The sequence below is a fragment of the Zonotrichia albicollis genome, chromosome 7 (assembly GCF_047830755.1).
Source record: "Zonotrichia albicollis isolate bZonAlb1 chromosome 7, bZonAlb1.hap1, whole genome shotgun sequence".
In the NCBI taxonomy this organism is placed as follows: domain Eukaryota; kingdom Metazoa; phylum Chordata; class Aves; order Passeriformes; family Passerellidae; genus Zonotrichia; species Zonotrichia albicollis.
In genome coordinates, this window is record NC_133825.1 from 11,459,653 (window position 1) to 11,476,307 (window position 16,655).

General features: G+C 55.6%; 2 protein-coding genes and 1 pseudogene across 2 annotated transcripts in view; 1 reads left to right on the plus strand and 2 right to left on the minus strand.

The window, feature by feature from the left end:
• Positions 1–454, minus strand: part of LOC141729628 (uncharacterized) — a 30,655-nt gene extending 30,201 nt beyond the window's left edge. Inside the window, exon 1 of the mRNA XM_074544340.1 lies at positions 309–454. The gene's annotated coding sequence lies outside the window, so the exon portion shown is untranslated. The remainder of the gene's footprint in view (positions 1–308) is intronic.
• A 2,201-nt stretch (positions 455–2,655) lies between these two features.
• On the minus strand, positions 2,656–8,833 carry LOC141729629 (H-2 class II histocompatibility antigen, I-E beta chain-like; annotated as a pseudogene).
• A 2,471-nt stretch (positions 8,834–11,304) lies between these two features.
• LOC141729631 (serine/threonine-protein kinase PAK 3-like) lies at positions 11,305–12,902 on the plus strand. Its single transcript, XM_074544345.1, has 3 exons — positions 11,305–11,506; positions 12,265–12,382; positions 12,775–12,902. The coding sequence occupies exons 1-3, from the start codon at positions 11,385–11,387 to the stop codon at positions 12,892–12,894; spliced, it is 360 nt and encodes a 119-aa protein (XP_074400446.1). The 5' UTR covers positions 11,305–11,384; the 3' UTR covers positions 12,895–12,902.
• The last annotated feature ends 3,753 nt before the right edge of the window (positions 12,903–16,655 follow it).

The window sequence follows — 16,655 nt, forward strand, 5'->3', positions numbered from 1 at the left end:
CTTTTACAGGACTCCTCTGGCTCCTCTGGGCACAGAAACCTCCGGCCACGGGAATTCCCCGCACAGCCCCGGGCACGGGGCAGCCCCTCTGTCCCAGCCACAGCAACCGGGCCGAGCCAGCGCTGCTCCGGCAGCGGCTCCTGCCGAGGCAGCGGCCGCAAGGAGACCGCGGGCAGCCGCTCCCGCAGCGCCCTCACGCCAGCGGCAACACGGGCCGGACACGACACAACGAACCCGCCCGAGCCCCCTGCCGTCCCCGAGGCCCGCAGCCAGCCCCGAGCCCCCGCACAACCCAGCGTGGCTCCCACCTGCGCTGCGGCCGCCTCCGAGCTCCGCCGCCGCCTCACCGCGCTCGGGCCGCTGCCGCCGCTCACGGGCCTGCACAAACGCTCTGACAATGGCTCCGCTGTCCAGGCACGGCCGGCCTCAGCCCGCCACCGGGGCCCTGCTCCGCCCCGCTCCCACCAATCAGCGCGCCACAACCACGACTGACGGCACCATCGCCCAATCACAGCCAGGGGCGGGCTCTGCACACGGCACAGCCCCGCCCCGCGCTCTCCAGGCCTCCCGGCCTGCGTGAGGGCAGAGCCGGAGCTGAGGAACAGCCCTGGAACGGGCCCGGGCCCGAGGGGATTGAGCTGAAAACACAAACAAACTTCTCCGCAGCTCCCGCCGCCGCTTTCCCGGCACTGCGGCTCCGGTGGCTCCGGCGGCTCCGGCTCAGCGGGAAGCCCTGGAGCCTCACTTCTCCTGCCCCCTAATTAGGAGCATCATGGCATCGCTTTGATTTCCCCCCAAAAAGAGAAAACCGCCTCAAACCCCTGTGGATGAGTGGGGGAGGGGAGAGATTTCTGGCAAAAACTCCCAAAACTCAGAGCAGGATAATGAGAAGTAAAGTAAAGTGCCTTAAATCCAGCTTTCCCCCACGCCTCCCTCCTTCCAGCTGCACCTCCTACCCCGGCAGTGCCGCAGACAGGGAATGGGGCCGGGCTCAGTTCATGCCCCGGGGCTTCTCCCTCTGCTCAGGGACAGGAGTCGCTCCCCTGCTGCACCCTGGGCTCTCTCCCACCGGAGACTTCTCCAGGAACTTCTCCAAGCCGAGTCCATCCCACGGGGCACAGTCCCCTCCAAGTGCTGCAGCGTGGGTCACTGTGCCCCGGGGTCAGTCCTACCGGGACAGGCTGCTCCAGCGGGGCCCTCTGGCCATGGGGTCACAGCCTTCTCTCAGGCATTGCCGTGCTCAGCATGGCTGCTCCGGGGGCTGCAGGGGGATCTCTGCATCCCCATGGATCTGCAGGGGGATCTCTGCAGCCCTGTGGATCTCTGCATCTGGCACTGGCGTATTTGGAGGCACCAAGAACAGGGTGAGCCCTGCCTGAAGCTCTTCTCACATTCCCCAAACCCTTCCCAGCACAGGGAGGGTTTTACCTCCTCACAGCTCCCCAGGCTGGGTTTGCAGCCCCTCCTCGTGTGGAATCTCTGGGGCTTTTCCTCCCCATTGGATTCCTGTGCCATGGAGCCATTCCAAATGGCCTCTTCCACGAGGTTCTGTCACAGGGATTTGTTCTCCCTTGTCTCTGTCCGCAGCTCAGTGCCTGGGGGAGGAAGGACAAGGAGAGGAAGAGACAGGGAGAAGGGCAAAGGAAAAGGCAGGAGGAGAGGAAGAAAGAAGAAAAACAAGGGAGGAAGGAGATGGGAAAGGAACGTGGATGGATGTAGGACAGAATGAAGAGAGGAAGGAGGGTGCACAAGGAGAAGATGGGATTTGCCTCCATGGCAGAGGGAAGGGGAAGGAGATCCCCCCAGTCCATCCCTGGCAGGACGGGGTTGGCAGTGAGGCTGTCCTGCAGCGATGCTGGGCTGGGAGATGGAGCAGCAGAGAGGGGAAAGGGGCAGTGATTCCTCCTGCCCTGCCTGGCTGTCCCAGCCTGGAGGGTCCTGGCGCTGCCGAGGCCCTTGGAGCGTCCGGCACTCCGGAGCCCGAAGCTCACGGCTGCTTTATAAAGCTGACAAAGTCGGCAGGATGGGTCTGGGTATGATCTGCAGCAAACTGGGTTTATTGGTACAGGAACAGGGCACAGATCTGAGCACGGCCCAGGGACAAAGACAGGGTGCAAGCTGAGGGCACAGGGGGTTTTTATATGGAGTAGTGAGGGTGGAGCTGAGGGTCAGGGTCCAATGGATATGGGGGAAAAGGGTGCAAAGGAGAGGTTAAGGGTCAGGTCAGCTAATAGGGAAACAGGGGCAGAGGACTGCAGTAAATTAGGGCCAATGAAGGGACAGAGAGGGAGACCATTCTAGGGACTAACGAGGGATGGGTAATAGGGGGTGAACTAGGGTAATTAGGCCAACGGGCAAATGGGGTAACATAACTTTCCATAAATCAGCATGTGCCTGCAAAGATGTATGGGAGAAGCAAGCTTCTCACCATAACCTTGAAATCTACTCTTCTTATTGGGGACCAGTCCCCCACGGGTGGGAGATTGAGACTGCCATGGGCCTCCACAGCAGTGCATCTTCCTTTTCCTCGCAGCCTCCTCCTCCTCTGTCTATCCAAAGTTTAGGATTGACAAATCCTGGCTTTGGGGGAAGAACAAGGGGTGTGCACCTTGGGTTTTGTGAGAAATGAGCCTCACTCTTTACAATTTTTGGAAGTTTAATAAGGAATAATAAGGGACAAACCAGTAACAGCACTGGGTGCTTGGCGATGGCCAGAGGCACACCGGTTAACCACAGCAACTCTTCTTGTCCAGTTTTCCCATTGTATTGTTCAAATACATATTCATAATGGCTATACATATTCAAACATTTATTTGAACTTGTTTACATGTTCCAGGAATTCTTTAGGTTGGGTTGACCCCCAACTCGCCATTTTAGAGCACGTGCAGGAATCATGGATTGCTGTTTTGAGGGTTGTGTGTCACTGCCTCACAAGGGCCCCTGTTCTGTGGTTTCAGCAGGTGACAGTTCTTGACAGTGGAAGGGTCAGTGGCAGGGCTCCTCATCACATACCTTCCTGAAATGTTATCTGACCATGCAGACAGTTTTAGCTATTTCCACAAGTACTTGAAATGAACATTAGCTATTTCACAAATATCTCTGAAGTGTTATTGTCAGGTATTTAGAAAAATAAAAGCATTAATTATTATTTCACAACTACAGCTACTTTTGCAAAAGTTAACATTATAATGCACAACACATGGCATCCACTTTAATATTCTGCAAAAGCCAAAATTATAAGGTATGTTTTTCACACTCTCCACAAACTAAAATATCATTCATAAATGATGTTCTGAGGATATGAGCTACACAGGGGCCAGGGCATTGGCCACAAAAAGCTGACAAATTTTACTAGAGCAAAAGAAGTTAAAAGTGATTACAAACTGTACTCTATCAAAATTGTTGTGATTAAGAATACTTTGCAGAAGTCAATACATAATAGCAAAAGCCAACACTACCCAGTTATTTATAACAGAGCCAGGGCAGGTTTTTCCCTTGCATGGAGCACTTGGGCCTTCCCCGGGCCCCTTCTGCCCTCATGCAGAGCCGGTGGCATTTTCCAGCACACCCAGTTTGTAACCAAGAGCCGGGTGCAGCCGAGGAGGCTCCAAGCGCCTCCTTCCAGGCTGACTCTGCAGGTGCCGAGGCTGCTCTGGGCTCTGCCAGGGCTCTGCTGGGGCTCAGCTCTGGGCCAGGCTGGGCCCGCTCTCCCCTCACATTGCTCCGGGCAGCTGAAGCACAGCGGGAGGAGGAAGGGACACGGCAAGGCAGTGGAGGGTTAAGAGAGTTTTTATTCAAACAACTGCCATAACAAACAGGCTGTCCTAACTACCATAAACTACCAGTGCTAACTACCATAACTAACTAGTTGTCCTGACTACTATAACCGAAAGCTGTCCTCAAGGGCTTCATCTCCTCCGCTGCTCCCTCAGTTGCTTTGCTGCAGTGATCAGAGGGTTCAGGCTGGAGAGAGGCTTGGCTGATGATAAAAATGAGTGCTGCCCAAAGGATAAAAAGGAAAGAAATAAACTGTTACTTTCCAGAGTCAAGTTCCTCACAGGCTCTGTAGCAACAGGACAAAGGGACATGGTTTGAAACTCAGGAGAGGGAAGCCGGCTCAGATTAGATCTAAGGAAGAATTTTTTAACCAGCAGAGTGGGGAAACACTGACAGAAGGTGCCCAGAGATGTGGGAGGTGCCTCCTCCCTGGAAACATCCAAGCTCAGGTCAGGCAGGGCTCTGGGCCCCCTGAGCTGCTTGAAGATGTCCCTGCTCGCTGTGGGGCACCAGGCCCAGATGAGCTCCCAAGGAGCCTGCCCAGCCACAGCAGGCGAGGATTCTGCTTGCTCTGCGTGTGGAACGCAGCCAGACTGGAGACTGTCGGAGGGGGCCCCACAAGAAAACCCCTCCCTGGCGCTGCTGCTTCCCCTGCAGCCCCTGGCCCTCACCTGCAGCAGCTCCTGGGCAGCCCAGCGCAGCTCCTCGTCCGCCTCCAGGCTGCACTCGAGGCAGTCCCGCAGCAGAGCCGACAGGCGCCGGGGCTGCTGCAGCTGCGGGCTCCCGTTCTGCCGGATCCGAGCGCGAGCCTGCAGGGAAAGCAAACTCAGCGCTCTGCCAGCTCCCTTCACACCCACACGGGCTCACATCCACCCCGGGCCTCAGCCCCAGCTCCAGGGGCACTTTCCTCCCTGCCACAGATGCTGCTCACAGCTCATTTTGCTATGCCAGCCAAAGAACCCAAACCCTGGGGCTGCCACAGCCACTGCAACATCCAAATGATCTCGCCTTGAGAGCCAGTTGCATTGGCTGACTCTGTTAGTAGGAACCTCCATCAGAAATAACACATTTTGCTTCTCCAAATGTGGACACCAGCTTTACAGGCCATTTTCCAGAGTCAGTGTTGTCTGGAGGATTCTTACATCAAGTGCATCTCTGCAGTGCCACTGACGCTCAGGTAAATGCATTCCTGATGCCCCATCCCAGAAACTGCCAGGCAAGGGCCAGGAGGTTTGTGATGCTGAAAACTCAGGCTTGGTGACACAGAGAAAGTAGCTTGGACTAGGAAAGAAATACGTTAGACTATGAGGAAGATAAACAATCATCTTCATGTTCTCAAGAAGTTTCCCAGTGAGAAGAATCAGGGGGGAAATCATCTTGCAAAACCTCTTTTAGAAACTCCTGCAGAAATCTTGTTGGGTTTGGGGGCAGGATGTAGGGTTGGTGTGGGGTTTTCTTGCAAGATAACATTAGACCTGATGCACTTGCTTCACATTTTCAGGTCATCGTCACAGCCAGATGAGCTCCAACAACATACATCCCAAAGCAAATTGTTGGTGGAGACTGAGGAATATTCTTCTGTGTTGGGGCTGGAGTCCTCTGGGAATTCCCTTCCCATGTGCAGAAACCTCCAGCTGCTGTTCCCAGTGCAGCGTCCCCCTGTGCTCACAGGCCTCTGCAGCCCCTGCAGAATTTGCCTCTTCCCATGGCCGCCGTTTCCCTGAAGTAAGGAGGTTCTCCTTCCACCATCCCGATGGTCACAGTGCCAAAGGCCCAGATGTCCACCTTGGGGCCATAAGGAGATCTGGTCACAATTTCTGGGGCCATCCAGTGAGCAGTGCCCACCATGGAGCTGCGCTGCTCCTGCTCAGGGCTGAGCTGAGTGCAGAGGGTAAATCAGCTGAGGACAGAAACAAACCCTGTCAAAGGCAGCTGGAATGAGGAAACCAAGCACCAAGATTCCCCACGCTGTCTGAGAGTGCAGTAGTGAAGTCAGCTGGAAAAGCCCTCAGGGCGGTAGCCAAGGAAAGGAAAGATGGAACTAGACCCGTCAAGACACCATTGAGGAAGGGATGGAGGATGTGAGAGAGAAGAGGGGAAGGAGGCGGGAGGAGGAGCGGGAGGAGCGATTGAACCGGGAGAGGAGAGGTGGGAGGAAGAGGTGGGAGAGATGAGGAGAGGAGCAGAAACAAGAAAAGTAGCGGGGATCCCTCGGCCTTCATCGAGGTGTCCACGGGGGGGCCAGGAAGATGTGGAACCCCCAGCCAGGTGTGTTCCCAACACGGGGACTCTGACCATGGGGGTCACCCGGGAATATCCAGCGTGGATCCTCCCACGGGGGATGGAGATGGAGCGGCGCACGGAGCTCGTTCCGCACCGGGCACTGCGGCATCCGCGGGCAGCGACCCCTCCCCCCGGGCCCAGCCCCCACCCTTTGTCCCCCTCCCTTTGCCCAAATCCGTCCCATCGTCCCCCCATAAACGGCCCCGGGTCCAACTGGGAAGCTTTATTGGGAGCACTGGGAGCAGGCACTGGGCGGGGGCAGAGCGCCAGCGGGGCTGGGGGGACACGGGACCCCCCCAAAATCAACGGAGCGGGGACGGAGCGGGGGGTCCCGGCCGGGCCCGAGCCCACGGGGAGGGGCTGCGGCCGCCGCCGGCTCAGGAGCTCTGTGGGCAGAGAAAAGGGGGTGACACCGGGCTGGGGCCCCGGCGGGAGCGCACACGCTCCGCCACGGCGGGGACGCCACCCCCGGCACCCGCCCTGACCTTCTTGCGCAGGGAGAAGCCGAGCCCCAGCGCCAGGAAGACGAAACCCAAGACGAAGCCCCCAATCCCCATCAATATCTTGATGCGGGCAGCGTCCGGCGGCATTTCTGGGGGTTCCGCAGGGGTCAGCACCCCCAAAACCTCTCACCGACACACCAAGGCGCTCCGAGCGCCCCGTCCAGGCTCATTCCAGTCCCTCCCACTCGCATCCAGCATCCTCCAAATCCCCTGCCCTTTGCACCCAGCGCCCCCAAACTCCCTCCCAGTCACACCCAGTACCCCCAAACTCCCTCCCAGTCACATCCAGCGCGCCCTTCAACCCCATCCCACCCTCCCCAGCATCCCCCAAACCCCTTCCCAGCCCTTGCCCAGCCCCCAGCCCCTCTCCCAGTCCCAGCCCGGCTCTCTCCAGCTCCCTCCCAGTGGCTCCCAGCACAGCCCAGTGGCTCTGCCAGCGCCCCCAGGGGCTCCCCCGTACCCCAGTGCCGCCTCAGGGGCTGCTCCAGGCTGACGTGCTCCACCTGGCAGCTGTAGCTGAGCCCGCGCCGGGGGGGGGGGTGGTTCCAGCAGCACCAGCAGCTGGTAGGTCCAGTCCCCGTTGGGGACCACGTCGGTGGCCACCACGTGCTCCGAGAGCCCCTGCTGGCCCTGGAACCACCTCACCTGGATGGCAGCAGGGTAGAAATCCATCACGGAGCAGAGCAGGCGGCCGGGGCCGGGCTGGGAGCTCGAGGGGGACACCAGCGAGATGGACACGTTGGGGGGCACTGGGAGAGAGCGAGGAGAGGGCTGGGTTTGGCTGGAGAGGGACTGGGAATGGGCAAGGGAGGGACTGGGAGCGATTGGGGTGGCACTGAGAGAGACGGGACATGGTGGGGCACACTGGGACGGATGTTGGACGTCTGCGCTTGAACGGAGAATGAACTGGGAATTAATTTGGAATGGATTGGGAATAGGCCGAGAAGAGGAGGCAGGGACTTTGGAAGTACTGAGAGCGACTAGGATGGCACTCGGAGGGATTTTGGTGGCCCTGGAATTAATTGGGAACGAAGTGCGCGGCACTGGGAGGCCGAGTCCAGCGCGGGGCCTTCGGGATTTCAGCGCCAGGGACTCTGCATGGCAACCGATGAGTCATCAGTGAGACGCCCTTTCATTGGCTAAAAGGAGCCGGCTACACGGACAACCGGGATGGACACGCCGGGCAGGCACAGGGATGGACTGGGACGGACTGGGAGAGCCACGGGGGTCACTGGGTGGGACAGGAGGCCCCGGGGTTGTTCCGAAGGAGGGCTGAGGGCTCTGGGCTGATTCTCAGAGACGTTTTGAGGCGCTCCAGGGTCATTGGCAGGGCAGGGCCCGAGGGGACACGCTCTGCCCCGCGCTCACCTCGGTGCCCCGTGAGGAACGGGGCAGCAAGCTCGTAGCCGGCCCGGCAGAACGTGTCCACCGCAGCCCGATTATCCTCCAGTATTTCCGGGATTCCGTTGCAGCACCGAGCCTGTGTCTCCCCATAGGGGGTGTCCCCCACGAACACCCCCACGTCGCTGTCGAACATCATGTACTGCTTCCGGTTGTAGATGTACCTCCTCACAAACCTCACCTTCTCCGTACCATTAACCATTAATGAAGTGACACTCTCTCTTTCTCATCTCCTGGAACACCCCTGTGAGTGCAGAACACAGATCCGGGGCTGTCCCCAGGACGCCCCCAGCGCTCCGAGGGCCACCCTGGATCCCCACTCCGCACCCCCTGTGCCCCACGGCCGCCATGGGACCCTCCTGCCCGCGCTACCGCTTCCTCTTTGCCGCCCTTTCCCCATTTCCTCTTTCACATCCGCTCCCCGCCCACCTTCGGCCGCTCCCAAATCACTTTTGGGGTCCCATTTCCCCATTTTCCCACAAATCCCTCAATCTCCAGCCCCCTCAGTTCAGTTTTGGGCTCCCCCCTCGCCTTTTCCCCCCTTTCCCCACCCTCTCCTACCCCTCCCTCCCCTCCCCCCACCCGTCAGCCCCTCCCGCTTTTCCTTTGGGGGTCCCCTTCTCCTCCTCCTCATTCCGGGCTCCCCCTTCGCCCCCTTTTCCCCCTTCTCCCCCCCTGTCCCAGCCCCTTCCGCCCCCCGCTCACCCGAGAGCTCCGCACCCGCAGCCGGGGGGGCTCCCAGCACCACCAGTGCCACCAGCAGGGCCCCAGCTGCCGCCCCTCGCCCCATGGCCGGGGCCGGGCAGGGAGCAGCAGCCCCAAAGCAGCCGCGCTGCGCTGGGAGCGCCAGTCCGGAGCAGGGCGGGCTCGGCAGCGCCGCGCGCTCTCATTGGCTGCCGCCGCTTCTGGGCAGCGATCGGCCACGGGCTCTGCCCGGCAACCGATGAGGCAATCCAACGTCCCGACCTCTCATTGGCTGCATTGCCGCCTGCCTGCGCTCCCATTGGCTGAAGCTTTTCCGGGACGCTGCAGCCCCGAGCTGGGGGTTTTTTGGACAGGGGGAACCTTGGGGCGCTGGGCAGGTGGGAGTTCAGGTGAGCCCAGCAATGCGTGCCCAGGTGCGCGGCATCTCAGGGCAGCTCGTGGCGAGCAGTGATGCTGGCCCGATGCCAGGCACCCCCAGAGCCGCTCTGTCCCTGCCCCCCGCAGCCGCACAGGGACTTAAAATGGAACCGAGGATTCCTGCGTGGGGACAAGGACCGGGAGAGGTCCCTCAGCAAATCCAGCACGGACACAACAGACCCGGCCTGGGCACACGGAGGGAATTTATTACTAACCAAATCACAGCAGCACAAGGAGAAGGGAAAGAAATCTCCCAACACCCTCCTGCCCAACACGGATCACCCAGAACAGGGGTCACCAGGGCTCTGCCCAACGGGGGTCACTGGGGATCATCCAGCGCGGATCCTCCCATGGGGGATGGAGCTGGAGCAGCGCACGAAGCTCTTCCCACACTCGGGACACTCGCAGCTTCAGACTCTGGGCTACCACCCTGCTGTCTCTCAGTCCTGATCAGAATTGATAACTGTGGTCAGAAGGCGCCGTCAAAGGCCCCTGAGGCTGGCAGTGTCCTGCCTGCAGCAAGGAGCAGGACCTGGAAGATCTTCTGTCCCTGGAACTGGATTGCCTAAAAGAGCAACTCACCATCTGGTGACTGTCAGAAAACAGTTCTCAAGAAGATTTCTTTCAAATATTTTCCTTCAAAAAATATCCACTGGTCAGGATTATCAACCTAATGGTTTAGAAAAAGAAACCAGAGATGAACTAATAAGTGCTGTACTCTAGCACAGGTAGCAGACCCCATACATTCAGTAACAGACACAGAGCTGATGCACTCTGAGGGAAAATGCATCACCTGCCTGATGGCAGGGCCCTTGTGGAACCTGCAGGTCTGAGGCAGAAAATGGAAAAGGATGAAATGCATTCTTTTCCAGTTCTTTAGACACCCATTTCTCACCTCAGGTTTTGACCTAAAGCAATTCAGTGTGGACTATTGGGATTTGCTCCAGCCCAATTCCTTCGTGTTGGGTCTCAGTTTTCTCTTGCACACCTTGCATGGCAGAGGGCTGGTGGCTGCTGTGCTGCTCTTGGAAGGGTCGTTGCACCCAGGTGTTTGTGAACGCTGCAGGCAGCAGAGATCTCCTGTCTGGGCTGGCTTTCACTGCCAGGGCCTAAAGCGCTGCTTCTTTCTTCTCTGCTCTTTTGTCTCCAGGGCTTTTGGAGCCGTTTCTAAAGGACTCGACAGGGCCACTGGAGGAGAGGTCAGTGCCAACACGCCCAGCACGGCCGGCAGCTCTGCAGGGCTTTCCCCTCTGCTGGGAGCTGTGGCTGCAGCTCTGGGGGCCAGCAGAGCTTTCCTGCCCAGGCTGCTCCTCTGCAGGCAGAGCAGTGTCAGCCTGCAGAGCACAGCTGGGACAGACTTGGTCCTTCTCAAGTGCCCAAGGAATGCAAGGAGGGCAGCGGTGTCTGTCAGAGCAGGACACCCTGGCTTGGTCTTCATATCTAAAAGTGTGAATGCATCAGCTGCTGGAGACTGAGGCCCCATTATTCTTCATCCCAGAACAGGATCTTCAGACAGGAATATTGTTTAGCTGTTTTTCCATCCTGCCTTTCATCTTCAGAGGGAACCTCAAGGCCTATTTAGGGAGAGGTCCTGCTTGGGCTCAGTTTGGGGTATTAGTCCAACTTCAGCTGTTCACAGAGGGAGACGGAGAGAAATGAGAAGATGGATGTCCAGAGCAAAGCTCTCTCCTAAATCCTGCAGTTGTGTTTGGGTCTGGTGTCAGTGACAGCCTGTGACAGGGATCACCTGAGCAATGAGTGTGTGTGTCTGCTTTGTTGTGCAATCCCAAACAGAGCAGTTGGATCTGAAATCATGACCAAATCCCATAGAATTGCTAAAGGGTTCCTGGCTGTTTTACTCTGTTTTCACAGAACCAGAATTACCTCCTGCTTGCAAAATGTGTTACAGTAATATTATTACTATTATTATTATTATTATTATTATTAATAATAATAATAATAATAATAATAATAATAATAATAATAATAATAATAATAATAATAATAATAGTGTTGAGGCCATTAGAGAAGACTGTAGGTGCAGAGAATGTTGTTAGACCTTTGAGGCTGACAGCTGAGGGACCATTTCTGCAGAGCTTGCAAGGCCAAATGTCTCTGGCATGTGTCCTGTAAGCAGCCCCCAGCTGGCAGAGCAATGGGCTGTGGGAATGGCCCTTGCTGAGCTCTGCTGTCCCATCCCAAGGTAGTTGGGTCCAGCCCGGCTCCGTCGCTCCAAAAAGACTCGCTCCGTGTTTGCTGTGGCCTCCTGCCACAGACTCCTGCAGTTAAAGGGCTGCAATGTCCCTTCAGGTGGCCATCAAGAAAATGAGTCTCAGAGGGCAGAACAGGGAACGAGCTGTGAATGAGATCCTGCTCCTGAAGGACAAGAAGAACCCCAACATTGTCAACTCTTTGGACAGGTGAGTGCTTCAGCTCTTATCCCGTGCCCGGGCCCTGCGTTAACCTTTCCTGGCATCCGGAGTCTGTAGCCTGTTTGGAAAATGCCTGACCCAGCCACATCTTCCCAAAACAACAGCCTGGCAGTTCACTCCCTCCAAGTGCTTTTGTTGCTTTGCTTTGGTTTTTCCTTCAAGTTCCTCCCCATTTGCTGTGTCTTCTAACAAGTGCTGATAAACCACAGCAGAAATTATTTCCCTTGGCTTCTTCTTCCCAGCCCTTTTCCATTGCTACAGTTGCCAGGAAGATCAGGTTCTTGTGTCTAGAAATGCCTCATTTGCCCAGTTTTCACTGGCCTTGCCTGTTTCTGAAGGGACTTTCTGAAAGGTTTTCTGGCTGCTTTTGTCCCAAGTGCTGCACAGCCTCCTCCCCTGGATAACCCTGGCAGTTGTGTTGCCTTGTTCTGCAGGGAATGGTGGAACTGATGAGTTCAGGAGCTGAACCAGCTGGGGCCAAGGGTTGTGGTTCCACATTGATCTGGGCTGTTGCTAAACTGCATTTTTCAGCTGCTTGCCATCTAAGGCCTCTTCTTTCTCACAGGTGTCTCCTTCTCCTTTAGACTGTGCAGATTCCAAGGGCTGTGCAGCCTGGCAGGAATGTCTCTCCATCTGATTCTGTCCTCACTGACAATTGACCTGGAAACAAAACTCCACTCCAGGCTTTTCCATGGGGGAATTGAGCTCTGCATGCTCATCTCCATGCCATTGCTTTCCTCTTCCAGCTTCCTTGTTGATGGAGATCTCTGGCTGGTGATGGAATATATGGATGGAGGAACTTTGCAGGACGTTGTCAGACAGACACGCATGGCTGAAGGAGAGATGGCAGCTGTCAGTCGGGAGGTGAGGGATCCTGCTTGTCACTCTATGGCTGGGACACGATGGTCCTTCCAAACAGGGCGTGAGAACAGGAGTGGCTCCATGCTCAGGGCTTTCTTTCTGTGTTGTTTGTGTGAGCTGGAGAAGAAAGAGCCTCTGCAGTGAACGGCCTGCCAGCATCACTGCACTTCTGCTCTGTTCTTGTTCTCTCTCCTGCTGTTGTGGTACTCTCTGTCTGTTTTGGATTTGATTTGCTGTTCTCAGCTTTGCCTTGAACCGTTTGCCTGGAGCTTGTGTGCACTGCACTCCTGGCCTGTCACAGCAAAGCCGCTGCTGGCACAATTCTGGACTGTCCTTTCTTGTGTGATATATTCCGGCCATTGGTTTTTGCCCTGGTGTTTCTTGTTCTCTCTCAGTGTCTGCAGGGCCTGGATTTCCTCCATTCAGAGCGGGTCATCCACAGGGATCTGAAGAGCTCCAACATCCTCCTGGGCATGGATGGCTCTGTCAGGGAATCAGTAAAAGCCACTGCATGAAAGCTGAGGGTTTCTTGCAGGGTCCAGTTCCATCTTTCCTTGGCTACAGCCCTGAGGGCTTTTCCAGCTGACTTCACTACTGCACTCTCAGACTGAGCATGGGGAATCTTGGTGCTTGGTTTCCTCATTCCAGCTGCCTTTGACAGGGTTTGTTTCTGTCCTCAGCTGATTTTGCCCTCTGCGCTCAGCTCAGCCCTGAGCAGGACCAGCGCAGCTCCATGGTGGGCACTGCTCGCTGGATGGCCCCAGAAGTTGTGACCAGATCTCCTTATGGCCCCAAGGTGGACATCTGGGCCTTTGGCACTGTGACCATCGGGATGGTGGAAGGAGAACCTCCTTACTTCAGGGAAACGGCGGCCATGGGAAGAGGCAAATTCTGCAGGGGCTGCAGAGGCCTGTGAGCACAGGGGGACGCTGCACTGGGAGCAGCAGCTGGAGGTTTCTGCACATGGGAAGGGAATTCCCAGAGGACTTGTGCCTCTACACAGACGAAGATTATGCAATCTCCAGCAACAATGTGCTTTGGGATTTATGTTGTTGCAGCTCTTCTGGCTGTGACGATGACCTGAAAATGTGAAGCAAGTGCATCAGGTCTAATGTTACCTTGCAAGAAAACTCCACACCAACCCCACATCCCAGCCCCAAACCGAACAAGTTTTCTGCAGGAGTTTCTAAAAGAGGTTTTGTGAGATGATTTCCCTCTGATTCTTGTCACTGGGAAACTTGTTGAAAACATAAAGATGATGGTTTAACATCCCCATAGTCTAAAGTATTTCTTTCCTAGTCCAAGCTACTTTCTCTGTGTCACCAAGCCTGACCTTTCAGCATCACGAACATCCTGTTTCTTGCCTGGCAGTTTCTGGGATGGAGCAGCAGGAATGCATTTGCTTGAGTGTCAGTGGCATTGCAGAGATGCACTTGATGTAAGAATCCTCCAGACAACACTGACTCTGGAAAATGGCCTGTAAAGCTGGTGTCCATATTTGGAGAAGCAAAATGTGCTATTTCTGATGGAGGTTCCTATTGACACAGTCAGCCAATGAAACTGGCTCTCAAGGCGAGATCATTTGGATGTTGCAGTGGCTGTGGCAGCCCCAGGGTTTGGGTTTTTTGGCTGGCATAGCAAAATGAGCCGTGAGCAGCATCTGTGGCAGGGAGGAAAGTGCCCCTGGAGCTGGGGCTGAGGCCCCGGGGTGGATGTGAGCCCGTGTGGGTGTGAAGGGAGCTGGCAGAGCGCTGAGTTTGCTTTCCCTGCAGGCTCGCGCTCGGATCCGGCAGAACGGGAGCCCGCAGCTGCAGCAGCCCCGGCGCCTGTCGGCTCTGCTGCGGGACTGCCTCGAGTGCAGCCTGGAGCCGGACGAGGAGCGGCGCTGGGCTGCCCAGGAGCTGCTGCAGGTGAGGGCCAGGGGCTGCAGGGGAAGCAGCAGCGCCAGGGAGGGGTTTTCTTGTGGGGCCCCCTCCGACAGTCTCCAGTCTGGCTGCGTTCCACACGCAGAGCAAGCAGAATCCTCGCCTGCTGTGGCTGGGCAGGCTCCTTGGGAGCTCATCTGGGCCTGGTGCCCCACAGCGAGCAGGGACATCTTCAAGCAGCTCAGGGGGCCCAGAGCCCTGCCTGACCTGAGCTTGGATGTTTCCAGGGAGGAGGCACCTCCCACATCTCTGGGCACCTTCTGTCAGTGTTTCCCCACTCTGCTGGTTAAAAAATTCTTCCTTAGATCTAACCTGAGCCTGCTTCCCTCTCCTGAGTTTCAAACCATGTCCCTTTGTCCTGTTGCAACAGACCCTGTGAGGAACTTGACTCTGGAAAGTAACAGTTCATTTCTTTCCTTTGTATCCTTTGGGAAGCACCCATTTTTATCATCAGCCAAGCCTCTCTCCAGCCTGAACCCTCTGATCACTGCAGCAAAGCAACTGAGGGAGCAGCGGAGGAGATGAAGCCCTTGAGGACAGCTTTCAGTTACAGTAGTCAGGACAACTAGTTAGTTATGGTAGTTAGCACTGGTAGTCAGTTATGGTAGTTAGCAGTTGTAGTTAGTTTACAGTAGTTAGGACAGCCTGTTTGTTATGGCAGTTTTTTGAATAAAAATTCTCTTAACCCTCAACTGCCTTGCCGTGTGCCTTCCTTGTCCCGCTGTGCCTCAGCTGCCCGGAGCAATGTGAGGGGAGAGCGGGCTCAGCCTGGCCCAGCCTGGCCCAGAGCTGAGCCCCAGCAGAGCCCTGGCAGAGCCCAGAGCAGCCTCGGCACCTCAGAGTCAGCCTGGAAGGAGGCGCTTGGAGCCTTCTGGGCTGCACCCGGCTCTTGGTTACAAACTGGGTGTGCTGGAAAATGCCACCGGCCCTGCACGAGGGCAGAAGGGGCCCGGGGAAGGCCCAAGTGCTCCATGCAAGGGAAAACCTGCCCAGGCTTTGTTATAAATAACTGGGTAGTGTTGGCTTTTGCTATGATGTATTGACTTCTGCAAAATATTCTTAATCACACCGAGTTTGATAGAGTACAGTTTGTAATCACTTTTAACTGCTTTTGCTGTAGTATAATTTGTCAGCTTTTTGTGGCCAATGCCCTGGCCCCTGTGTAGCTCATATCCTCAGAACATCATTTGTGGATGATATTTTAGTCTGTGGACAGAGTGAAAAACATACATTATAGTTTTGACTTTTGCAAAATATTACAGTGGATGCCAGATGTTGTCCATTATAATGTTAACGTTTGCAGAAATAGCTGTAGTTGTGAAATAATAACTGCTTTTATTTTTGTAAATAACTGACAATAATAACTCAGAGATGGTTGTGAAGTAGCTGATGTTCATTTAAAGCAGTTGTGGAAATAGCTAAAACTGTCTGCATGGTCAGATAACATTTAAGGAAGGGATGTGATGAGGAGCCCTCCCACTGACCCTTCCACTGTCAAGAACTGTCACCTGCTGAAACCACAGAACAGGGGCCCTTGTGAGGCAGTGACACACAACCCTCAAAACAGCAATCCACGATTTCTGCACGTGCTCTAAAATGGCGAGTTGGGGGTCAACCCAACCTAAAGAATTCCTGGAACATGTAAACGAGTTCAAATAAATGTTTGAATATGTATAGCCATTATGAATATGTATTTGAACAACAAAATGGAAAAAACTAGACAAGAAGAGTTGCTGTGGTTAACCGGTGTGCCTCTGGCCATCGCCAAGCACCCAGCGCTGTTACTGATTTGTCCCTTATTATTCCTTATTAAACTTTCAAAAATTCTAAAGAGTGAGGCTCCTTTCTCACAAAACCCAAGGTGCTCACCCCTTGTCCTTCCCCCAAAGCCAGGATTTCTCAATCCTAAACTTCGGACGGAGGAGAAGGAGGCTGCAAGGAAAAGGAAGATGCACTGGTGTGGAGTCCCATGGGAGTCTTAATCTCCCACCCAAGGGGGACTGGTCCCCAATAAGAAGAGTAGATTTCAAGGTTATGGTGAGAAGCTTGCTTCTCCCATACATCTCTGCAGGCACATGCTGATTTATGGAAAGTTATGTTACCCCATTTGCCCGTTGGCCTATTTACCCTAGTTCACCCCCTGTTACCCATTTCTGGTTAGTCCTTAGAATGGCCTCCCTCTCTGTCCCTCCATTGGCCCTAATTTACTGCATTCCTCTGCCCCTGTTTCCCCATTAGCTGACCCGACCCTTAACCCCTCCTTTGCCCCATTTCCCCCATATCCATTGGACCCTGACCCTCAGCTCCACCCTCACTATCCCATATAAAAACCCCCTGTGCCCTCAGCTTGG

What these genes read in the sequence shown, in the direction of transcription:
- LOC141729631 (XM_074544345.1), top strand. Translation starts at nt 11,385, where the DNA reads ATGTCCCTTCAGGTGGCCATCAAGAAAATGAGTCTCAGAGGGCAGAAC. An exon ending in ATTGTCAACTCTTTGGACAG is followed by an intron (nt 11,507 to 12,264) that starts GTGAGTGCTTCA and finishes TTCCTCTTCCAG; the next exon opens with CTTCCTTGTTGATGGAGATC. An exon ending in TGGCAGCTGTCAGTCGGGAG is followed by an intron (nt 12,383 to 12,774) that starts GTGAGGGATCCT and finishes GTTCTCTCTCAG; the next exon opens with TGTCTGCAGGGCCTGGATTT.